A 25,480-nucleotide genomic window follows, 5' to 3' on the forward strand; every position below is an offset into this window, starting at 1 on the left:
GATTGGCAGTTCGAAGAAGTCAAACTTTCACTTTTTGCAGATGACATGATACTGTACATGGAAAACCTAAAAGACATCACCAAAAAACTGCTAGACCTGATATGTGAACTCTGCAAAGTCACAGGATATAAAGTCAATGTACAGAAATTGGCATACACCAATAATGAGGCAACAGAAGGAGATACCAAGGAATCAATCCCGTTTAGAATTGCACCAAGAACCACAAAATACCTAGGAATGGGGCGCCTGCATGGCTCAGTCAGTTAAGCAGTCGATTTTGGCTCAGGTCATGATCTCGCGGTTCGTTGGTTGGCCTCTCTGCTGACAGCTCAGAGCCTGGAGCCTGCCTCGGATTCTGTGTCTCCCTCTCTCTTTGCCTCTCCCTCACTTGTGCTCTGTCTCTCAAGAAGAAATAAATGCTAAAAAAAAAAAACCAAAAAACAAAAAACAAACCCAAACAACCTAGGAATAAACCTAACCAAGGAGGTAAAAGATCTGTATGCTGAAAACTATAGAAAGCTTATGAAGGAAATTGAAGAAGACACAAAGAAATGGAAAAACATTCCATGCTCATGGGTTGGAAGAACAAATACTGTTAAAATGTCAATACTACCCAAAGCAATCTATCTACACATTCAATGCAATCCCAATCAAAATAGCACCAGCATTCTTCACAGAGCTAGAACAAACAATCCTAAAATGTGTATGGGATCACAAAAGACCCCAAATAGCCAAAGTAATGTTGAAAAAGAAGACCAAAGCTGGAGGCATCACAATCCCAGCCTTGTAGCCTGTACTACAAAGCTGTAGTCATCAAGACAGTATGGTACTGGCCTAAGAACAGACACATAGATCAATGGAACAGAATAGAGAACCCAGAAATGGACCCACACACATATGGCCAACTAATCTTTGACAAAGCAGGAAAGAATATCCAATAGAATCAAGACAGTCTTTTTAGCAAGTGGTGCTGGGAAAACTGGACAGCAACATGCAGAAGAATGAACCTGGACCACTTTCTTACACCAGACACAAAAATAAACTCAAAATGGATGAAAGACATGAATGTGAGATAGGAAACTATCAAAACCCTAGAGAAGAAAACAGGCAACAACCTCTCTGACCTCAGCTGCAGCAACTTCTTACTCGACACATCTCCGAAAGCAAGGGAATTAAAAGCAAAAATGAACTATTGGGACCTCATCAAGATAAAGAGCTTCTGCACAGTGAAGGAAACAATCAACAAAACTAGAAGGCAACTGACAGAATGGGAGAAGATATTTGCAAATGACATATCAGATAAAGGGTTAGTATCCAAAATCTAGAAAAAAACTTATCAAACTTAACACCTGAAGAGCAAATAAACCAGTGAAGAAAGGGGCCAAAGACATGAACAGACAGTTTTCCAAAGAAGACATCCAGATGGCCAACAGACACATGAAAAGATGCTCAACATCACTTATCACCAGGGAAATACAAATCAAAACCACAGTGAGATACCACCTCACATCAGTCAGAGTGGCCAAAATTAACAACTCAGGAAACAACAGATGTTGGTGAAGATGCGGAGAGAGGGGAACCCTCTTGCACTGTTGGTGGGAATGCAAACTGGTGCAGCCACTCTGGAAAACAGTGTGGAGTTTCCTCAAAAAATTAAAAATAGAACTACCCTATGACCCAGCAATAGCACTACTAGGAATTTATCCAAACAGGAGTGCTGATTCACAGGGGCACATGCACCCCAGTGTTTACAGCAGCACTATCAATAATAGCCAAATTATGGCAAGAGCCCAAATGTCCATCAACTGATGAATGGATAAAGAAGATGTGGTTTATATATACACTGGAATATTACTTGGTGATGAAAATGAATGAAATCTTGCCATTTGCAACAACGTGGATGGAACTGGAAGGGTATTATACTAAGTGAAATAATTCAGTCAGAGGAAGACAGATATCATACGTTTTCATTCATATGTAGAATTTGAGAAACTTAACAGAAGACCATTGGAAAAGGGAACGGAAAAGTAAGTTATAAACAGAGAGGGAGGCAAACCATAAAAGACTCCTGAATACAGAGAACAAACTGAGGGTTGATGGTGGGGGTAGAGGGGTGGGCAGGAGGGGAAAACGGGTGACGGCATCGAGGAGGGCACTTGGGATGAGCACTGGGTGTTGTATGTAAGCGATGAATCACGGGAATCTACTCCCGAAGCCAAGAGCACACTGTATACGCTGTACGTTAGCTAACGTGACAATAAATTATAATAGATACACAGATAGAAAAGACAAAAAAGAAGACAAAAAATATGATTTGCAAATATTTTCCCCCACTCTGTGGCCTTTTAATTTTCTCACTGGTATAGGATGCTGTATTAAAAGCTGGGTAGGAATGGCTATAGGACTTGATCAAATGCTCTTAACAGCATCTCTGTGATTGTTTTCTTTTTTAAACTGGTAATGCAGTAAATGACGTCCGCACAGATTTTCCTCAGTGTTGCACTTTTTCTTTTCCTTTAATACATGACTGGACCGTACCTTCTTTTATATAATATGGGCACATGCACGGAAAAATGCCCGGCACCAAATTTTCCCACCTGTGGAGTGATGTGTGGAGAATGGACTTTAATGTTTTTATATTTAAGATGTTTTATAGTGAGCATATATTACTGTGGCAATTAAAAAGAAAAAAGAAAGAGAAGGAAAAACTAAGACGTTGGACGTTCTAACATGTCTACTTGGTTGTTTGGCCTTTCCTTCCTAAGTGGAGGGAGCCCCCTGCGGGACAGTCTGCAGCACCTCTCTCGCTGGGACGGGGTATGAGGCACCTGCAGGGGGCGGACGGGGCGGCCATGGAGGCAGAGCGCCACCTACCTGCTCATCGCTCCTGTGGTAGTCGTTGTCCTCCTCCTGCTTCTCCTCCGCGGCCTCTTTGTTCGAACTGTCATCTGCTTTGGTTTCACCTTTCAGCAAAAACAGAAGACGCTATATTATGAAATCCGGAATGTTAAACCATTACTTTTTTAACTGTACGGTATACTCAAAATGCACTAAAAATTCACTCAAATAAGACAGTTGCACCTTTAAGAGCATATGCAACTGGGGAGAGCTGGTCTCCAAAGCACCTGCTAAAACTCCGTCTTCTGTAAAGTGCAGGGGCCCCAGGAAGCTGAAGTCAGCTGTGCATGGGTCTGTGAGTGTGTGAACAAGGGCACAGCAGGGTGGCAGGGACAGGGCGAAAGGGGCAGAGAAGCCCCCCACACCCAATACTATTCAATGCTTAACACACCAACTACCCACGAGTAATGCAGGACTCCCACAATATTTATTGTTCCAACACTACTTTTAAAATGAAGACTCCATTGTACGTAAGAAGTTGGGACAAGACCCCTGGCTTCCCAAACAGCCCCCAACTGCCTTCCTTCCGTCTCTGCAGGGCTCCACCTTTCCCAGGGGTCCCAGCCAGGACGTCTCCTTTCTTCTAAGATTATGGGAAACACACAGCGTGGTCTAGAAGCTTCTCAGGAATCCCTGTGCTCCCTAGAAAAGTACCATGGCATCAAAGATTTGAATAATTTGTTATGGCACGTGGACTTAAAAATCCCACTAAGTTTTCGGTGAATCCAGATGTCGTTTTGCCATTCTACAACAGGACAGTTGAGGGGAAGTCTCAGGAGGCCCGCCTGCACTGCACCCCACCTCCAGGTACTTTCGGGGCCCCCATGCTTCCCTCACTTCGCCTACGCAGGACCCCTCTGTCCACAAGCCGTTTCTCAGCTCCGCCCCGCATTCCCATCGGCACCAGGAGTGCTGGAGGACGCTGGAGGGAGGCACAGGGCCACCTGAGAAAGGGGTTCATAACAAAGGCCGGCCTTGGCAGCAGGTGTGCAGAAGCCCACTCACCGTTCCGATGGGGATCTAGGTGCTGTTTTGCAGAACAGGTCTCCCCCTTGATGTCTCCAGGCACTTCCATGCCTAACTTGTGGTAGAATTCCCTCTGTTTTCTCATTTCCGCTATTAAAAATGAATATACACTCTTTAATCTTAAGGAGGCAACGAATTACATTAAAATTCTGTTCACAAACACCACATGAAGAAAACGACAGATCGGGATTGGGAGGTTTCGATGGCTGCCACTAACGAGAAGATAAATCTGGACCGAATCCTCGGGATCTTGGAGCCGCTGCCACCCCGCCCCGTCGATGCACAGACTCCCGGCTGCAGGACGGGGCAGTTGTGTGAAGAGATGCCCCCCCCCACCCCCATCCTCCCCCCCCACCCCCAAGACCCAAGACTGCTGTTTTCAACATGTGGCGTCTGGTCAACATTCTGGGACTCCTCAGGGGCACAGCAAACATGACCCGCTGACCTCTAGGCTGCTCAGTAGTAGACTCGGGCCTTCTAGCACCTCATGCCTACGGCCACAGCTTAGAAACCAGCAGTGCCCCTGATTCGCACTGTGCTTTCACAGCTAGACGGCCACCCAGGTGTGCCCGGTGGTGTGTAAAGGCTGCCCCCTGGTGTCCGTGGCCAGCCATCACAGCTCGCCGCATCCGCGGAGGAGGAAGCCAGAGGAAGGTTCCTTGGGGAACAGAGGCCATCCACCACAATGCCCTGTGATCTCCTCCTCAGAAGCAACGCCAGTCAGCATTCTTGCTCCCCACAGTCAGCACTCCAGTCACTGCTGGCTACACCGGAGGAGGCTCCCCAAATGGAGTGGGGGCCGGGCCGGACAATGAGAGGGCAGGAGCATATGACACAAGGCAGCTACGGATGGGCTTTTAGCAACAAGTGGCTCTGAAGCGTACACCCGGGTAATGAAGCAAGTAGTCACTGCTCAGGGCCGCACAGCAGCAGCAAAGAAAACTTCCACCCAAGTTGCTCCAACTAATAACCTACAAATCACTCCATGAAAAACATTTCTGTGGAGCTCACTTGGTAACTGTTGCACTTTTTACCTGCATGTCTGTCTTCTATACGCCATGAGCTCAACGGAGCCAGGAATACATCTTGGTCACATCTTGGACCCACACAGACGCTTGGCGTGCCCAGTCATGTGGGAGCGCATCGATGCAGGGGGTGGGGCTCTGGCGGAAAGAGGGTGGCCCTCAGAACTGAAGGGACAGCACTGCCGGACTAGAGAGGGATGGGCTGCTGGAACCAAATACGGCAAGTGCCAAACCAAAAGGCTGGTCTGGAAAATTTGGATTAGCTTGAAAAGAAATCAAACAATCCTATAAGAGCTGGCTCAGGAATAAAGGCGTGAGATGGTGTGGGGCTGTTCCCAGGTTCTCCAAGAAGGGTGACGGAGTCCTGCTGGTCAGTGTGAGAGAGAATTCTCTCCTCACCTGTAGAAATGGGGCAGCTCCCATTACCTTGCTTTAATTCCCATTTAAACATTTTTCACCTATCAGAATGAAAAAAGATTGAAAATAACAATATTCTCTGCCAGGAATATGCCAGCATAGAAATGTTAATTGGGATGATTTTCAGCAAGGTAACTTGCTATTTAAGGGGCTCCTGGTGGCTCAGTCGGTTGAGCATCAGGACTCTTGCTTTCTGCTCTGGTCATGACCCCAGGGTCATGGGATCGAGCCCCGTGTCGGGCCCTGTGCCGACAGCGCAGAGCCTGCTTGGGATTCTCTCCCTCTCCCTGTCTCTCTCTCTGCCCCGCCCCTGCTGGCGCACACCCTCTCTCCAAATAAATAAACCTTAAAAAAAATGATACAGATCATATTTATTGATGTGGAGCCAGCACCACGATATGCTGTCATGCAAAGGACAGGTTATGTGATGTCATAGGTAAAAATTACAAGTCGTAATCCTGGTGTGACTACCATGCTGTGAGAATCCAGGGGAGCGATAACACAATGTGACCCTGGGCACAAGCCAGTGTCCCTTCCTGACGCTCTCGGCACCTCCTCAATGACAAAGGGCACCTACGGGGCCCCATGGCCGACCTCACACTCGGGTGTGGAAGGTGGACTGCATTCCCACCCCGGCCCCACCCACGTCCACGTCCACGTCCACGCTCGCCATTCGGACTCAATGTCACAGTCAGAGCTCAGGCTGACAGACGTCTCTTCGAGGAGGGGATGTGTGAGCTTAGCAGCAAAACTGTGATATGAGGCAGGCACTTGTATAACAGGAGGAAGGCGCACTTTTATTGAAATATACACACATCCCCAAACATGGTAAGTAATTGAGCACATTCTTGCTCCTTATCACTTTGGATAAATGGTCACCTGTCAGATTTAGAGAAACAAAAGTTCTCACTTTACCTTCACTGCTGCTCCTTCCTGTGGGTCAGAGTTTCTGACCCATACTTCCTCTGAAGAACTTCGTGGAACTGTTCTTGCAAAGCTGGTCTAGAGACACCAAACTCCCTCCATCTCTGTTTGACTGAGTCTTTACTTCTCCACGTCTGGGGAGTAATTCCTCAGGGTGCAGAATTCTTGGTGGATGCCTTCCTCTCTCAACACTAAACATTTCACCCTCCACTCTCCTTGCAGGCACAGTTTTGGAGGAGAGGTCAGGTGAATTCTGACCTTTGTTCCTCTGTACTCTGGCTTATTTGTGTTTGTTTCTCTGTAGCTTGAAAAGAGCATGCATAGGTGTTGTGCTTTTGGTATTTATCCTGCCTGGTGTTCTCGGAGCTTCCTGGATCCATGGTTTGGTGTCTGACATTAATTTGGGGAAAATCTCACCATTATCATTTCACTGCTGTTGCTTCTCACTCTTCTCTTCTGCTTCTCCTGTTCCCATTACACACACAACACACCTCGGGGGCCATCCCACGTCTTCAGAGATTTTGACTCTGTTTCGGTGTGTGCTCTTTCATTTTCAGCCTCAGAGTCTCTGCTGATGGGCCGTCAACCTCGAGATCCTTCCGCGTGCAGGTCCTGTTACTAGGAGGCCTCCAGCACTTTTTGCTCCTTCTCGGCACTTCTGTCTCCCTGCTTCCACTGTCCAGCTGTTCTGGCATGCAGTCTGCTTTACCAGTTAGAGCCCTCAGCATATGTATCACAGTTGTTTTACTTTATTTTGTTTTAAGACTCATTCCGGAGAGACACACACAGAGTGTGAGCAGCGGACGGTTAGAGAGCGAGAGACACAGGATCCGAAGCAGGCTCCGGGCTGTCAGCACAGAGCCCGACACGGGGCTCGAACTCACAAACTGAACCATGAGATCACGACCTGAGCTGAAGCTGCCCAGGCACCCCTATCCCCGTTGTCTTAAATTCCAGTCTGATGACACCAGCATCCCTGCCATGTCTGGTTCTGATGCTTCCTCTGTCTCGAGAAACTGTGTTTTTCTTTGAGTGTGCCCTGTGATTTTTTCTTGTGAGTCAGATGTGATGTGCCAGGGGAGAGAGCTGGTGTGCCCAGGCCTGCGGTGATGTGGGGCAGGGGGGCGGGGGAAGGGCTCCGTGGGTGGCGCCTCCACACTGAACGTCACCAGAGCTTCCCAGCCGTGTTCTCTCCCTCGGTGGGGAGGGGTTGGCTCTGGTTAGCTAGTGTCCCCGGGGCAGGCCTTGTTAGACATATTTCAGAATGGCTCCTTTTCTACCCCCTGCTGGAAGCATGAGAGATTTCTCCGATATTTGCTGAGAGACCTCGGCCGAGCTCCTGGAGGTGAAGTTCACGATACCGTGAGGCCCTGGCCATGATTACATCTCCTACAGGTTTTCCAGACTTGTCCACACGGGGCCTCCAGCAGCTCCACAACCACAGCTCAGGTTTTCAGCCCTGAGCTGGTTCCTGCAGAGGCTTCTGCTCCGGGAAGCCGTGTCCCCAAATCCACTGTCAGTCTCTCTACTCTTGACGCAGAACTTTGCCCTGTGTCCCTCCCTCTTTATGATCCAAGAAAGCTGGCTGATCTCTCAGGCTGTTCAGCTTTTTATTTGTTAGGACAAAGTGGAGACTTCCGAGTTCCTTATATGAGGAAGTGGAAACCAGAGTCACGAAATTCAAAAAACAGTAATTATAACTGAGTACAATTTTTGTAATACAGGCTACTGACAAGAAGAATGGGCTCCTTTTAGGGGGAATAATATTTAATTGGTGTTAAAAGTTAGTGTTCCTTATCATCAAAACTGACTACACGTGTTCATCTCAATGATATTTCACACATTTCATTTTTGGAAGTGTCTTTTCATACAGAAATGCGGACATCAGTCCACAAGCACGTGACTTTGTGTGGCTCGTGTGTCAGCGTGGGGGCGCTCAGGGAGCTCCGTCAGACTCTCCTCCCGGTGCTGGCCTTCGTGGCGCCAACCACAAGCCAGCGCATCCAGCAGAGGGCGGACGAAAGCTCCTCCGTGGCACAGTTAATGGACTCTGAAATATGGAAACTGCCTTCGCACGTGTGTTGAGCTCCTGGGCCTGGAGCCAGAGCTCAGATCAGCCTGCGACAAACCTGAATGGGATCAGAGATCTCGCTCCCCCTCTTCTGAAAGCAGGATGTCTGAAGTCACGTAGCACAGACAGCACTCACTGCTGTTGAGCTACTTCACTCGCAACAGAGGTTTGCATACAAGTAGTCCTGTTGTGCCTTATGATGTTGGGCTGAATTCATCCCAACATAATGTTGGGAAACATTATCAAATCTTTAGCAAAAGCTAATTTCCATAGTCATTCCAGGTTAAAGGAACTTCTTTCCATTCCAAAAAACTTCAATTTGTCCTTAGCTCAAAATGACAAGAACACACACACACACACACACACACACACACACACTCACCACTACTAAGCCACTATTAAAGTGCCGTCTGGGGGAGAAAGTCAGGGTGTTTAGGCTCCACTCCTGACAAATTCATCTCCCTGGTGACAGTGACATCTGAAAGAGTGAAGGAAGCCTGCTGCAGACTCCGCTGGTTCAGTGACCTATGAAAGACTCGTCTTCCACAGAGTACCTGCTCTGATGCAGAATACGATGCCCTCCGAACACCTCACACTCTTAGCAGCTCGGTTAGTCTGCCCGAGTTAGCATCTTCCTGACCCCCAGACGCTTCTACTGCCGCTGGATGGAACACGTCTTGGCAGAGCCCACTTCAGGCTGCACTGAATTAATATTTTCTCGACCCCCTGGACGACACTCTTGCCCGCAGCTGCTCTCTGCAGACTGTTCAGAGATGTTATTTCTTCAGTCGCTTCGGACTCACCAAATGAACAACTGAGCAGACTGGCGACACCAAGGCCAAGGAAGACCACTCAAAACCGCCTGCCTCGTTTTCTTGTGGACCCTTGATGTTGCCTCCCAGAGGCTCCCTCCCCAAAACAAGCCCGTCTTCTCTGGACGCACTGGCTCAGCGGCTACAATCAAACGAGATCTAATTAACTTACGTTACTAAGCGGCTTTCCTCGTTTGGCTTAACAAAGGAGTCAGTCAGAAACCTACTTCGATTGTAGCCTGATATCCACATTTTATTTCCGCGATGAGGTATTATTCCATTTGATATTTTCAGTTCTTTCCAAACGTCGCTTTCCTGTGCGCTGGGAGCGCCGTGTACTCGTCTGGCGATGCCTGCACACGTTCTGCCCCTCCAGCTCGGCATGCGCCTCATGGCGCAGTCGGCTCACAAGCACAAAACCGTCCACGCTTCACTGTGGCTTAAAAGGGCAACATCTGAAGTCCATACCTCCCTTCTCCCTGTTTCGACATGACGGGTATGAACTGGCAACAAGGAGAGTCGCACCAGTGGCTCACATGGCTCCTGAAACACCGTCGAGTTACCACTGCATTTCTGAGCTCTGCAGCGTGAGGAGCGGCCACGGTGCACATCCCGTCGGCCGCCGGTTGCTGCTCTGCGTTGTGACGTGAACACAAACGGTACAGGAGCGAGCGAGCTGTGATTTTCACATCACAAATATTACTGACTTTTTTCTAACCATTTAAAAGTATAAAAAGCATTCCTGGCTCACAAGCCATGTAAAGATGGGCAGCAAGCCCGATCTGGCCTGCAGTTTGCCAACCCTGTTCCAGCCAGGGCGAAAAGGCAAGAGAAAGAAATAATGCAGAAGCCTTGCCCTAGTGATTGCACTTCCAGAATAAAGCCAAATACATCCACCCACATCCACACAAAATTACGCGAAAGGTGTCACCGCACCCCTTCTTCTGTTAAAGCCAAGGACGAGAATGTCCTGAGTGTCCCTCAGGAGGCATACGGGAGTGAGCAAACCCCACGCAGCCACCCTCACGACAGGCCCAGCCCGGCGTCCTGGCCATGCCAGCAGAAGAAGCCAGCTGCGGGCAGTGTGAGGCAAAGAAGGGAGGGGGTGGCTCAACATAAAAAAATAATTTGGTAAATTTTATAAAATGTTGCCTCTTTGGGGCGCCTGTGGGGGGGGCTCAGTTAGTTGAGCGTCTGACTCTTGATCTTGGTTCAGGTCATGATCTCATGGTTGGTGGAATCGAGCCCCGTGTCGGGCTGGGTGCCGACAGTGTGGAGCCTGCTTGGCGTTCTCTCCCTCCCCCTGTCTCTCTCTGTCCCTCCCCTGCTCGCGTGCATGCATGCTCTTTCTCTCAAAGTAAATAAAAACTTAAAATGCTGCCTCTAAAAGACAGGTTTTTAAAAATTATTGAAAAAGGAAACAGACCACTGAACAATGAACTCTCCGGCAAAAAGGCCCCGTCTACAAGGGAACAGAGAAACCGAGTTGGTGCGGGGCCAGCAGCGGGGAGCGAACCCCGGGGAGCGGCCACTCGGGAGGCCTGGACGGCAGCACAGGCAGGCATCCTGCTGCCTCCGGCCCTTGTCAGCTGAAGCTCGTCTGCCAGGAAGGGGACTCCATCTGAGAAACCGGGTTTGCGACTGTTGGCACAAGCAGACAGACTGTGTGGAGGAAGCCCTCCTGCCGGCTTCGAAGGGTTTCCTTCTACTTAGGGGCAGCAAGCGACCGAGAGCCTGAGCAAGAGAGAAGCTGAGCGCCTGCTGGAAGAGAAACCCTGCCCGAGGGGCAAGAGGGGGCACGTCCCACATGCAGGGTCATCACACACCCGCACCACGTTCTTCACAAACGAACCCTCCACTACAACTCTGTCACCGTGCGACCCCTACACTGAGGGCACCTGGACTCCGCGGGGAGATGGCTGGCACTGCCTGGGGCAGGAAGTCAACAGGAGGAGCCTGGGACCCGCCCGGTCACCCCAGACTCCCAGGGCAGTATCGGGAGCTGCCAACGGGGGAGGGGGGGAATGGGGTGGGGGGCGCGTGCTTCAGAAAGGACAAGGACCACGAAGCACTGTGAACACATGTGTACGTTTACACGGCCCTGACTGTGGCCGGAGGGGCCAGAACTAAGGCGGCGTGCCGTGCGCAAAGGAAAGACAGGCTCTGATCTGCCGGTCGGTACAAAACGGGCCTCAGGAACCCCGCGGTCCACCTGGCACGCGGGCCGGGCTGGGCGCCAGGACAGGCACGGGTTGGCCACTTCTAACGAATCGTGGACTGATGCTCTGCTGGGGCAGGGCGGCTGGGGTGACACGGGAGCCAGGCCGACTGCACCCGTCCAGGCGGAATAACCCCCGGGGGTGGGCTTCCCAAAAACATGAGCCAGAATCCTGTCAGGCCTGCAGACGCCAACGGTTCACAGGAATGGGGCCTCCTCAACAAGTCCAGACTTGGTGACAGGAGGGGCTGAGACGGGGCAGAGCAGTTGGCCTGGGGGCTGACCTGACCTGGACCCTGATTAAAATAAATGACAACAAGGAAACTCAAAACATGTGGTGTTCACGAGGCAGCTAGAAATGCTGGCGCTGAGCAGGTATTTGATCCGAAGGGATTACTATTACTTCCTTAGGTTTACGAAGTGTTGTGGTTACTCGTGTTACAAAGAGGGTATCTTCTGGGACAGGAAGATGGCTGGAAGCAGAGATGAAACGGGGCTCTGCGTGAGCTGCAGGGGCTGGGCAATACACACACGGGGTTCTACATGTGGTTCTGCCGGCTCTTATGTTTAAAACACCCTGTGATCACTTTTCAAGTTACTGGTATTTTATTTTGGCGTATTCTTTGCCTTTTCTGAGGACTCAAAAACTTTTAGGTATCAAAAGATTGTTTCCGTCCGCGTTCTACGGGAAACTTGAATTCTTCTTGTATGAGTGAATTGGTGAATGGCACAAAAAAGACCTTAACAATATTATTCTTTAAGTTCTGTACGAGGGGAGCCTGGGTGGCTCGGTCGGTTAAGCCTCCGACTTCGGCTCAGGTCGTTATCTCACGATTCGTGAGTTCGAGCCCTGCGTCGAGCTCTGTGCTGACAGCTCGGAGCCTGGAGCCTGCTTCGGATTCTGTGTCTCCCTCTCTTTCTGCCCCTCCCCCACTCATGCTCTGTCTCTGTCTCTCTCTCAAGGATAAATAAACCGGGGGGCGGGGGGGGGGGGGGGGACAGTTCTGTAGGAAAAGCCAGGTGTACTATCTATCTCTTGATCTAAGGTAGTAAGCTGTATTTTAAATTTTAACCCTCTTCCGAAACATTACAATGAGAAAACACAGCCCAAGTGAATCCCTAACATATCTTATCTTTAAAAGAAAGTGTACCTGAGCTGTATCAGCCAGCACCACCACGCCCGCCCACCATCAGACCCTGAGTGGGATTCTGAGGCCAGTGTCTCCCTCCCCTCCCCCATCACCAGCCCCACAAAGAGGGGGAGCAACAGTCTCTGCGTTCAGAATTGCAGAAAAGGTTGAAAAAGAACAGCCATTTCCCCTTTGAGGGTATTCACACTGCATAATGTTTCTTCTTCATTCTCAGTGAGACTTGACTTTAAATACAGTCAAACTTTATCCACACACTGGTTACCGGCTTCACGTCCGTGTGCGTGTGACTGAGGAGGCTGCCCCCGTGCCCTGCTGTGCCCCCACTGCCCCAACAAGGCAGCACGCTCGGCAAGACAGAGACAGTGGGACAAGCCAGCAACACGGCGCTCACGAGTTCAGAGCAGGGACAAGCGAGATGGTGCTGTTTCCAAAGAGGGGACGGGGCCGGGACCCCCAGGAGCAAAGTGCTCAGAGGCTGAGCTGCAGACTCAGGGGTCCGGGTGGACGTTCTGACACTTACCTTCCTGAAGGCCTGGAACCAGTTTGTAAACAATGTCCTGCATGGTTCTGTCATGACTGGCAAAGAGAACATAACAGGTGAGGTTAGCTAGAAACGCCACTTCCACAATCCGTGCGCATTTTCCATTAACGGTATCGGACTCCACAATCGCGAATTTGAAATTTTGCTTGAGTTTTGCTTCTAGTTTGCACTTAAAAAAATGTTTGTGCTAGCAAAAGTTATAAACAACCTGAATCAATGTATCATTTAATTCAGGTTCTAGAAGTTTCAAGGAATGGCGGCACAGACAAGACCCTCTAGATGATGAGTGCCCTCTGCCTGCTGAACGTGGTCCGGACACCCAGAGATGCGGCCTCCAGGGGCCACACAGGCCCCCCCCCCCCCCCCACCTCTTCCACCGGTGCCTCCTGGGCCTCCACTAGACAGGAAACTTTTCTTTCATGTTCTGAATAATGTAGAGGAAAGGCCCTAAGATCAGGCCCTCCCTGTGGTCCTTAAGATCTACCTATAAAGGTTTTCTGAAAAGGTTATATAAGCACAGTATTTCAAATATAGTTTCTACTCCAGTTTGCTATTTTTAAACGTAACTTATTCATATGTTTAAGTAACTTTTCAAATCAACGTTAATTTTCAAACATCATGCGTTAAAATGAAAACCCGTAAGTACCCAGACAAGTAGCATGTAAATAATGGATAAACGATGGGGTTCCACGAAACTTCTAGACATTTAGCTGTCAGGGCTAGTCCAGGGCCGGGCACACAGCGGCCACTCAATGGGCTCACGGTTAGGCCACAAACGGCGGGTGACCAGGGCCTGCAGAGACCCTCATTCACCATTACCAGGAAGAACTTTTAAGTTCTAACAGACATCAGTCTGACATCTCAGCCTGTGTTGTGGCAGACCAAAGCAGGGTTTCTCAAATTTCCGACCACGATGCACACGTGCCCACAGCGAAGATTATGGACCACAGCTGGCCCGCGGCACGCAGGACACCCCCACGGCTGTGTGGAAAGCTCCCCCCACTGCACGAGGAGAGGATGGTGGAGAGATCCCCGCCACAGAGCTTGCCTCCGGGTCCTCCGAATGACCGTGCCAGGCCCCGCCTGCCTGGCCACAGGCCCATAGGGCTGAGGGGAGGGGTTGGGGGGGCTCTCCTTGGAAAGGGTGCTGGCAGGCAGGGCAGAACAGCACAGCGCGCTTCTCCTGGTGTCAGCCACATCCAGGCTCTTGGAGGGGCAGCCCCTTGAAAGAGGCTTTCGTGTTTACACTCTAGGCCACAGGCCACACACCCTCTCCCAGCCCTTCGCTTGTGCCGAGGTCTCTACTGGGCCCACGTGACAAGAGCCCTTGGCTTTAAGATGAGGCCTGAAGTGTGGAGTTGCCTCAGGGATCCAACGGGCACCAGGAGCTCAGGCCCAGCACCCGCCTGCGGCCAGCACCACTCGGCATCATCCCACCTCGTAAGGCCTAAGTTACTGCCCAGGGCGCCCTGCACGGTGCCCCCAGGCCCCGCTGCCCTGCCCTGACTGCCCTCTCCCCACACTGCCCCAGCCCCAAGCTGAAAGCCCTTCCCTTGGGGCAGCTGCACAGTGGGGGGTAGCGAATCAGAGCGGGAGGCTGGGCCAGGTCTGGCTGGAGAAGCTGTGTCAGGAACAAGGCTCTGAGCCAAGTGCAGAGTTGGCATCAGGAGGGGAGAACAAGAAAATCACCCTGGGCCAGTGTAGCTTTAGGCAGAGCACAGGGACCAAACAGCAAGGGACAGGACTGCCAGGAAAGAGCCACCCTGGAGCCCAGGGCCCACAGCAGGCCTTGGGGCTGCGCATCTTTCCCAGCTCTGCACCTCCGTCTCGCTGGCCCTGGCCCTCTGGACCCAGGCCTGCACACCTGGCCAGCTCTCTTCCCATCGCCCCCCCCCCCCCCCCCCCCCCGTGTGTTAGCAGGCTAGGCTCTGCCTGGAACACTGGGGTCTCAGATTGCTAAAGGGCTTCAGTTCTCCAGACAGCCCTGCCTGCTGTCTCCCCAGAGCACGGGGGTGGGGGTGGGGGCAGGGTCTCCACAGCTTCCCACTAGCATGAAGCCTCTACCACCACCTGCCTTCTACAGTTCATGTCAGGAAAGCAACCCTGTGCTCTGCAAGACTATGCCCCCAACGCAGGTAACGTGCACACACTGCCAACAATTAGTACCCAGAGCATATAAAGCATTTCTTCAAAGCAAACAAGTAAAATAAAGAACCCAAGAGAAAAATGAGATGTGAAGAGACATCTCCCGGCAGCCCGAGTGGCCAGGTGACATCTGAGAAAGGACCGTGCTCACTGGTAATCAGGGCGACAGGCCAAGATACCCTACGGAGCCACCATGTGGCCAGAACGCAGTCCACAGGCACCCACAGGACACATCAAGACGGTGCACGGCACAGCAGCCCAGCAGTGCACAGGAAGGCACGGGAGCTCCACAACCCAGCAGCCTGCGGAGGGCCGACAGAGGGGGGACACCTGCACGGGAATGCCCAGAGCAGCACGGAGGGCCCACAGAGGACACCCTGCTGTCCACCTGCACAGACCTCCCCACTAACAGAGACCCGTCTGGAGAACAGGCTGGGTCAAGGGCGAGGGCCATGAAAACACAGCTGGTTCCCCATGTAGCGAGCCGGACCACAGGAGACTAAGCTATGTTGTGTGGGGACAGCGGCCAGGGTGGGGCGGGGGCTTCTGGGCCTGGTGATTTCTACTTCTCCATCTGGGAGTGGTTTCTCGCTGTGCCATTATAAGCCATTCATGTGTTTTTCAACGCCTTGTGCGCACACGACATACTTCACAACTTGGGAAGTGGAGACACACGTCCCTCTCTTCCTTCAAAACATATATTCAGACCTACCTCTGCTGCTCCCATGTGGTGCAGGCAGCGCTTGGCTTCCTTTAGAGCACCCCCCCCCCCCCAGCCAAATCTGAAGTCATTTAAAACTCTGCGTAAAAGCCATAAGCCAGCACTTCCTGCCCATCATAGCCTGACCCCCAAGTCTGGTCGTGCCAACTCCCTGACGCCTCCCTCACAAATGGTGCTGATTCCAAGGGGGTCCGATCTCCCCGAAACCAAAGGAGGGGACTCTTTGCAGCACCAGCTGCGGGGAGCAAGACGCAGGCCACACACAAGGGGCAGCCACGCGGGGCCTAGGACCACTTGTCCCATGACAGGAAGGTGGACCAGGGGCTGCTATCCACTTCAGAGTAAACTTCAGCCAATTTATTGCAAAACTAGTGAAATACAGGTGGGTCCTGAGGTTCCTCAAAATACTCAATTTGAGCAAATATTCCTGGAAACTTATGGGAACAGCCCCAGCGCTCACTGGCCTGACTTGGCTGGATCGGCTGCCGTACGTGGTCACACGTGTCCCGTGCTGGGCGGGTCCCTGACACACCGGGAGATGCCGGAAGCTGTGGCCTTGGGACCGGGACCTGGGCACACTTACCCAATGTACTGCAGCGGGTGGCTCTGGTGGATCACGATCCTACACGTGGGGCAGGTGTTGTTCTCCTCCAAATACTTGACCAGGCAGCTCCGACAGACTGCAAAAGCACACTTGTGTCAGAAAGTAACCAGGGAGGGAGATGCCAGCACCCCCTCGGGCTCGGCACACACGGGGGCTGAGGCGCAGACCACCTCGCACGTGGCTGCTGTGATGGAGCAGCCACCTCTCAGGTCTCAGCAACGACGGAGAAGCCCCAGGCGCTCAGTCAGCGGCCTCACTCAGCAGATTTGAGGTGCAGGGATAAGAGGGGCAAAGAACCTAAGTGAATAGGTGTTCAGAGGCCAAGAGCTGAGAAATCATCAGAAAGTACTTGTCTCCCCCAAATATCTTCACCATAGGGGCCAATAATTACAATTTTCATGTGTGTAAAAAAAGACCACAAGATTTTCTTTGTACACCAAAATTCAAGGAAATTCAATGAAAATAATAATCCAAAAACTATAGTTACCTTTAAAATGAAAGCTCTACCTAAGGGGTCGAATATTTTATTTTCTGAAGTGGAAAACACACAGTCAAAAGTCATCTGCATTACACCCATTGGCTGTATTGCAAAGACCCTATCTACACGGCGTGCCTACCACAGCCAGCGGAGACACTCCGGCCTGACTCCTCAACCACCCCAGCGGTGACTATGCTTCGGGGTAAACAGCAGCATCTCCTGCTGAGCTGGGGCATTAAAACCGCAAGCTCGGCACAGCTAAGAGTCTTCTAAACATCAGAACACAGGCTTATTAGTCGTGAGGAGCCGAACCACATTCTTGTGTTTAAAACGTTAAAGGAATTCATTTGGAAAAATTTAAAAAGGAAGCATTTCTGTCCACTAGAAATGAATATTCTGTCATAACAGTTACTGGTTTTGCTGTTACATAGAAATAATTAAATTTTTCCTGTACTTAGCTTTCCTAAATGGTATCTCTACTGAAAGTACCCACAATGTTTTTAATTTGAAGTAATTTTTCTGATTTATTTTTAAGATCTTTATTCCTGCTACTGTGTTTTGCTTTGTGTTTGAGCTAAAAGCTTTTGGTGGAGGAAGGAAGGAAGGAAGGAAGGAAGGAAGGAAGGAAGGAAGGAAGGAAAAATAAGAAACCACAAGTATTAAGAAAGCACAAGGCTGGAAGTTGTCAAAGGCCACGTTCTAGAACATTCTGCCAAACACATATGCAGACAGTCCACACACACCCCTCCCACAGCTGTCAAAGGCATGTTCTAGATCATTCCACCATACACATATGCAGATAGTTCACACACACACACACACACACCCCACAGCTGTCAAAGGCCATGTTCTAGAATATTATCCACGTACACGTATGCAGACACTCGGTCACCGTGGTCGCGTCGATGAGATATCCACTGCACAGGCGGCAGGTGATGTGGGCATTTATGTCCCAGAGTTTAATCTTTCTGGTCAACATCTTTGGCTTCTAGAAGAGAAAACCAGTATCAATATCTGAAATACTCCCATGTGTTGTCAAAGGTTCAGGCTAAATGTAAATCAAGTTACAGCACATCCTTCCAGGAGGGCACAGCATCATGTGGACAGAGGCTGCCACCTGCCAGGGCAGGTCCAAGCCACAAAGGCTCTGTGGGCCGACTTCCGTCTGGAAAAGGAACTGCCAAAAGTCCTCCCACAGAGGACTGGGACTGTCCCGCCGAACACCTGATGGGCAGCTCTCTGCAAACGTTACTATTCCCTTAACCACCTGTGGCACTGCCCCTCTCGGCTCCCCTGACCCCTCCTGCTCAGGACTGAGCTGAGGCCAGCTGGTGAGGTGGCAGGCAAGTGCCACCTTCACGAGGGTCGTGAAGGTGCAAGGAGACAGGCTGGGAGAATAGGCGGGCTGTGCTGAGTCTGGGGCAGGAGGCCGAGGGGTCACTCCTAGAGCTTCTGGCTCTTCTGTAAACCTAGGGGATGAATGACCCCAAGGGGCACCAGCAAGGGCAGCACTGGCCAAACCTGAAGGAGAAGCAAAGTCCTTCAATGAGACCTTGATACAAACAGTCACACCACGTGATTCTGACATCAGAAGGGTCAGGAAAGTCAATGTCCAGTCCCGACAAGACCCAGGGAAGCAGGCAGTAAGAGGGGCCCAGATGTGCCCAGATGGAACAGGAGCCATCCCATTTCTAGACATTTATCCTAATAACCGGACAAGTTCAACAGATGTTTGCCGCAGGGGCACCTGGGTGGCTCAGTCGGTTAAGCATCCGACTGTGGCTCAGGTCATGATCTCACAGTTCATGAGTTTGAGTCCCACGTCGGGCTCTGTGCTGACAGCTGGGAGCCTGGAGTCTGCTTCAGATTCTGTGTCTCCCTCTCTCTCTGCCCCTCCCCTGCTTGTACTCTGTCTCTCTCTGTCTCTCAAAAATGAGTAAACGTTAAAAGAAGAAAAAGAAAAAAAAAAAAAAGATGTTCGCTGCAATTGTTTCAAATGGCAAATCACAGAAAACCACCACCGAGGACTGGCTCGGAAAGTGATTTCATTTAGCCGGCATGAGCTCCAGACCCTCCCCCGCTTCCCTCTGCCCTGTCCAGGGAAAGCCCAACCAGCCCTCCAGGACCCCTCCCCGGGACTCAGGAGCCTCTTGGCTCAGGAAAGCCCAGGCCCAGAAGCAGGGGGGCACACAGAAGCCCCCGCCTTGGGCCGCCTGCTGATCCCTGTCACTATCACACAGAACGTCAGCACTGCATACAACATGGCATCATCAAAGTCCAATCATCTGTGCACCAAAGTGCCGACATGTTGTCTCTGTCTCGGGGCCCCTTCCTGCTCTGCTCCAGCTTTCCCCGTCTCCCTGGCTGGACCACAGGCTCCGTGAGGTTGGGTTCTGTCACTGCATCTCCGGAGCTGTGTCAGGAGGTGTAACTACTGTCTTACTACATGTCCTACTCCAAAATCTGCGTGTCACCTCACAAGGCAAAAAGTCCTTGAGCTGGGAGATGGTCCCAGATGACCCCACAGACCCCCTGTCATCACAGGGCCCTTAAAAGGGGAGATGGGAGGGTCCGAGTCAGAGAGACTGGGAGTGGTAGGCTGCTGGCCATGAACCAAGGGTGGGGTGCCTGGAAGAGACAAAGATCTATTTTCCCCTGAAGCCAGAAGGAGCCAGCCCCGCGGGCACCTTCACTATAGCCCAGTTGAGACCCTTTTGGACCCCTGACATTTAGAACCGTCAGGTGACACATCTGTGCTGCTGTAGCCACCGAGCCTGTGGCCCTTCGTTGCAGCAGCAGCAGGAAACCCACACAAAACGCTGCTCCAGAAAATACTTACAGAACGGATGTCTTCCCGGTAAGATGACTAACAGAAACAGATGCTCCGAGACATCAGAGTCAAAGGCATCACTGAGGGTGGCTGGCCGCACCCAGTGGCCATTGCGCACACGGCTCCCAGGCCGCCAGCGAGGACATTCACTGCTCAATGCCATTTAAGGAAAATGAAAAAGAAAGCAAACCACTTGGAGGACTTCAGACCCACTTCCATTCGCGTGAAGTCCGAGGGCAAATGCCCGCCACGCCCGCCGCCGTGGGCCTGGCCAGGGCTTTTGGCTAGAAGAGGCAGTGAGGGACCCGGAGGGAGTGAGGATCTGGAGGCACACTGTCACCCATCCTGAGACCCAGTGGCACCCACAAACTATCAGAGCAAACGAACGCAATCAGCAAGACCGCCCCACTAATGTCGCTGATGGAACGCGGCGGGTCTCTCGACCACAGTACCGCTTTGGGCTTTCCACGGAGAGTAGGGTGGAAGCTGACACTCCTAGGCGTTCGCCCACATCTCTCCTCCCTGCACATCAGGCTGCAGCAGACACACGGTCTCCACTGGAGATGACCTTTCCTAACTCCCTGCAGCGAGGTGTGTCTGTGGGTCAGGGTTCACGGACGTTACTAGGAATCTAGTAAAGTCTGTCCTCAGCGAGTGTGTGCACTGAGGCCAGCCAGGTGACTGACCTGGGAACCCAGCACCACCTGTGGAGCCAGGAAAAAGGAAAAAAAAAAAAAAAAAAGACAGACAGAGAACAACACCCGAGAGAAGGGAAACCCAGGAATCATCCCAAGCAAAGCAGAGCAGGAAACAGGGCCCTGCCGACATGGAAGGACTCTGGCGTGAGGCCCCGCGCTGGCCCCAGGGAGTGCTGCCCTCACGTCCACAGCCCTCTATAGGAGCTGTTTCCAAGCCAGCCACTGAGGATGTGACCACACGCAAATATTCCCGTCAGACAGGAACGTGCTCAGTGACAAAGTGTCTTCCCAACCCCCAGGTAACTGAACCACGAAACGAAAGCCGCAACAGTGCTCGCTTCAGTAGCACACACACTGAGATCAGAACGACGTGGAGAAGACTGGCGTGGCCCTGCATGAGGGTGACAAGCAGATTCATAAGGACAAAACAGAGGCCATGGTCGCGCCGGCACTGACAGGGCCTCTGGCCCCCTTGAGGGACCAGGGTCAGTGCGAGCTCATGCTTACGAGGAGGTGGGTAAAGACATAAAGACGTGTGGGTGCATGTGGCTGTGGACTCCACAGCCCCTCCCCAGCTCTATCCACTGAGAGGGCCTGGGAGTAAGCCTCCCTGGCAGCCCAGGTCCCAGCTTACAGCACTATCCACCACGAGGAACCAGGGTGCGGGAGTAGGTGACTGACCCAAGGCTGGGCCCGGAAGCTAACAGGACTGGAGCAGGGGGGCCTGGCCCCAGCTCAAAGGGGCCCCGCTGGACGCCCCGGGGGCAACTAGAACTTCAAGATAAGCAGTAACTATCATTAGGCGGACAGAATGAATCAGATGCCAATTGGCAGAATAACCCAGAAGCTCACGAGTCCACAGGGAGACAGATGAGTAAGAAAGGAACACGTGTCTTTCCAGAAGAAGGTGAGCTGATCGCGTGGAGTAGGAGTCACCACCACCTTAGTAACTGCGGTGACAATTTATTCGGGAGTCACCAGTGGAGGCTTTGTTGAGGAAGAGAAGACTCAGGCTCAAAGACCCCCTACCACTTTTCAGGCAGAGTGAGAGCAGGGCCTCAGTGCGGAGACACTGCGTAGACGTCCCTTCCTGAGTGACCAGGTGACGGCAGGTGGGCACCAGATGGGCGGCAGGAGTGTCTTCAAGCTGCGAAAGACACAGCATCCCTCGGAGACTCCCACTACAAGAGTCTCACCGCCAGGGAACCCCGGATGAGCCCCGAGGGAGGGAGGTCACAGGGGACAAGGGAAGGTGGAGGGGCGGGCCACCCAAGCGCAGCACCTGGCTGAGGGGATGGCCCTGACAGCCTGGCAGAGGAACCCTCTGCCTGCTGACCACCGCATTCGGAGACGAGAGCGGACTTGAGAGACCCCTGCCGCCGAGTGCCCGCTCGGCCCACGCTGGGCCCCATGGCCACCCACCGTCCTGCCCCCAGGCCCACAAGGAGCTGCACTCAGGAGGGAAATGTCCACTGTCACCGTCCCTGCACCTCCCATACTCGGCGGCCCCTACTCAGCACTGGACACCGGACACCAGGGGGGGGGTGCAAAGAGCAAAAGGGGTGCAAAGCTTTCAGTCCCGCACCCTCCACAAGCTGCACCAGCCGGCAAACCCTGAGACGCCTGGCCTGGCCCGTCTCCGACCTCCTGGCAGGAGGGACACTAGGGGATGTCGGCAGCGCATGTGAGCACATGGCCCTGTCTCAACGGTGGGCTTCTCACGGCTGTGGACTCCTCCCCACCCGACACCAGTGGCTGTGGGAACGGAGGGCTGGGGACCCTGGGGACACCGTGCCTCACCTCCTCTAGACGTCTTCGGCCCCCTCCTCCTGCCCTCGCATTGGGCGCTCAGGCCGCTGCTCTGACACTGGGGCACCTCGCCAGCGGCCTCACTCTGCCCTGCGGGTCTTCGCTTCCGTGCCTCCCCTCCGTCCCTTGCTCTCTGTCCATCTTCTGGCACAGAAACGCACGTGTTATTTCACGTCTTTTATGTCTGATGCACACAGTCCTGCCACTAAGTTCTTTCTAGAACTTTTAGGTGAGACCCACGTAGCAAACAACACGACAGAGTCAAGCAGAAGTGTTAATGAAGAGAAAACTTGAACATGTGTAAGTAGCTGTGCCCTAATCTCCTCCAGAGCTGTCAGAGATCACATGTGAAAGGAGTCAGAAGGAACTGACTTCTTCTATGGCTACCATGATCTCACAAAGTACAACCCAAGGTACATTGAAGCAATTCGCATGCACTGAAAGAAAATTCAAACCGCACTTACCTGTACACGGCAGCCCGGAGCCCTCCGCTACATCTTGAAGCCTGTGGAGACACACAACACGGGAGCATCATCCCACACGTGCTGGCCACACAGAGCCCGTGTTCCCCCCACGTCCCCAGACCAGCAGCTTTGGCTTTGCCCAGCTACACCGGTCTGTTTGTTTGCTTGCTTCAAACAACCAAGAGAAAAGTAAGAATTGAGACAGTGAAGAACCAGGATCGACCAAAGACACACGGGCAGATCTCAGTGGCAGTCTGGTGTCACTGAGGCCCAGGGGCTCGTGGGCTGGAAGGGCATGGGAGACAGGGAGTGCACGGGGAGCATGTGGGAGTTGTGGGGGCAGGCAGGGGACATCCCATGTTATGAAGCCCAAGGAGCCAGGGTGAAGGTCTGTGAAGGTCTATCATCTCGAGGGCAGTCCTACCAAGCGTTCAAGGAGCCAGAGCAAACCTACTCAAACAAGTCCACTTGGAGAATCAATAAGACGGTATTTTCCAACTCTTTTTATGAAACTAACATCCACACCCACCAGACCAGAACTGGAAGGAAAATCAGACTGACCTCACTGGTGGACATGAGTGTCAAAGTCACAGCACGTGGAGTCACCTGACCCAGCAGTGTCTGAGAAGGAGGTTCGTGCCTCACAAGCTGGGTTTACCCCAAAATACAAGGGGGCTTAATATGAGAAGAAGAAGCAATTTCACAAAAGACAAAAAAGGAGAAAAATGACAAGATCTTCCCAAAGATGCACAGAAATCATTTGATAAAATTCATTATCCATTCATGACTTTAAAAAAACTCTTAGATGCCTGGGTGGCTTGGTCAGTTGAGCATCCAACTTTGGCTCAGGTCATGATTTCATGGTTCGTGGGTTCGAGCCCCACGTCAGGCTCTGTGCTGACAGCTCGGAGCCTGGAGCTGTTTGGATTTCTTTGTCTCCCACTCTCTCTGCCCCTCCCCTGCTTGCGGGCTCTCTCTCTCTTTCTCTCTCAAAAATAAACATTAAAAAAAAAACACCAAAAACCTCTTCACCAATTTAGAAGCTAATAAAAGTTCTCTAATTTAAAAGAGACACAAACACGAATACGCACTCAAAGGCTTATGCCTGAATGTTCAAAGCAGCTTTATTCATAACAGCCCGCACTGGAAACAGCTACAGTGCCCGTCGACGGGTGGTGGGAGTCGGAAAGTGCCCCATCCACACAGCTGGTACTTCTCAGCAACCAAAATGAACAAGGGGCGAAATCTGCGCTGCAGGCAAGAAGCCAGACACGAGGACCACACAGTGCGTGTCCCAGTGCACACACGATTCTAGAAAAGGCAGATTTGGGTGCCTGTGGACCGGCCGGCGGCAGGGACTGGTGGCTGGAAGTCTGTGGGGATGAACAGTCGGGGTCGGGACTGGGGAGCGGTCACAGATGCACCAAGAGACGCCAGCCACACCGAAGACTGTGGTGAGCTTCAGGCTGTGTAGACGACACCTCCACAAAAAGTGCATTTTACAATGAAGAAAACTACCGTCAACGCCATCCCTAGTGATGAAACAGGAAAACCGACTCTTACTACCTCGTAACAGGGATCTCCCCTACCTTACCCCCAAACAATCAATTCCAGGTGGATGAAGCCCGCGTGTGAAAGCACAATTCAAGACGTGAGAAGATCCCGGGGAGGACATCATCTTGACCTCAGTGAGAAAAGGTTACCAAACAATCAGAAGGCGCTAACCACAGACGGACTGCCCTAAGAAGAGCAACTTTGTTAAAGAGAAGGGCATCAGATAATCGAAAACCACAAGAGTGGAAAAGGCCACAGTGGACGAAAACACCCCCGTGGGTAAGACTACAGTCCAGACAGGCTCGGCAAGGCTGGCCTGTAAACAAAGCGAGATGGGGCCTGCTGCGCCCCCTCACCTGTGTCCCGTCTGTGACTGCTTTGGGACTGAGGACTCTCGACACCAGATGACCCAAAAAGCTAAGGTATTTGCTGTCCGGTTCTTTACACAAGACATCTGCCAACGTCGGCTCCGGACCGTACCAGGAACCACGGGCACTTCACAAAAGAGGAAATCCAAGCAGGCATATTTTCAAATGTTCAGCTTCACTAGTAACCCAGAAAATGCAAGCTAAACTCAGTGAGGGTATTACAGGCCCCCCACACCAGCGCACTCTTTTCCCTTGCATCTGCCACCCCCTGACTCCATCAAACTGCTCTTGACAAGATTCCAGTGACAAGGACGCTACCAACACAACCTGTATCCAAGATCACTGGTCACTGCCCCGACCGTGGTCTGGCCAACCCCTCCGGTCTGAGACCCGAGCCTCTCCCAGGTGGCTCCCTGCCGAGGTGCATGGAGGCTGGCTGCACTGGTGCTGGAGCATTCCAGGAGGGCATGGGTGGTGCGTCAGGCACACCTCGGACCCAGAGGCAGCCATGCTTGTGTGAAGAGGTCCTGCCTCCCTGTCCACTCACCTCGACCTGCCCCTCCAATCAGCCTCCTCCACCACTAGCAGTCCTTCCTGTGAGGCCAGTGCCTCCGTCCGGGCCACTCTGCTGCACACTGCTCCACGATCCGGAGCACGCCCTCCCTCCAAGCCCCTGGGCACTGCTCAGTGGATACTTCCCCACCCCTCCCCGTATTACACCCACAT

The 25,480-nt window shown here is 52.2% G+C and overlaps 1 protein-coding gene across 5 annotated transcripts in view; it reads right to left on the minus strand.

The window, feature by feature from the left end:
- The window catches only part of PCGF3 (polycomb group ring finger 3), a 56,970-nt gene that overhangs the window by 18,127 nt on the left and 13,363 nt on the right, over positions 1-25,480 (minus strand). For 3 of the 5 annotated variants that reach the window (XR_009259830.1, XM_058723272.1, XM_058723275.1), the window contains exons 2-8: positions 22,833-22,873; positions 22,360-22,512; positions 17,902-18,019; positions 16,533-16,629; positions 13,063-13,118; positions 3,904-4,014; positions 2,875-2,963 (exon numbers count right to left, since the gene is read on the minus strand). Coding sequence is in view for 4 of the 5 variants with exons in the window: in XM_058723272.1 (XP_058579255.1) it covers positions 2,875-2,963; positions 3,904-4,014; positions 13,063-13,118; positions 16,533-16,629; positions 17,902-18,010 (462 nt within the window). In the remaining variant the exon portion in view is untranslated. Of the gene's footprint in view, positions 1-2,874; positions 2,964-3,903; positions 4,015-13,062; positions 13,119-16,532; positions 16,630-17,901; positions 18,020-19,870; positions 20,020-22,359; positions 22,513-22,832; positions 22,874-25,480 lie in introns of those variants that run through there. The other 2 variants (XM_058723273.1, XM_058723274.1) reach the window with 2 other exon arrangements.

This window comes from Neofelis nebulosa, chromosome 3, assembly GCF_028018385.1.
Source record: "Neofelis nebulosa isolate mNeoNeb1 chromosome 3, mNeoNeb1.pri, whole genome shotgun sequence".
Classification (NCBI taxonomy): Eukaryota; Metazoa; Chordata; class Mammalia; order Carnivora; family Felidae; genus Neofelis; species Neofelis nebulosa.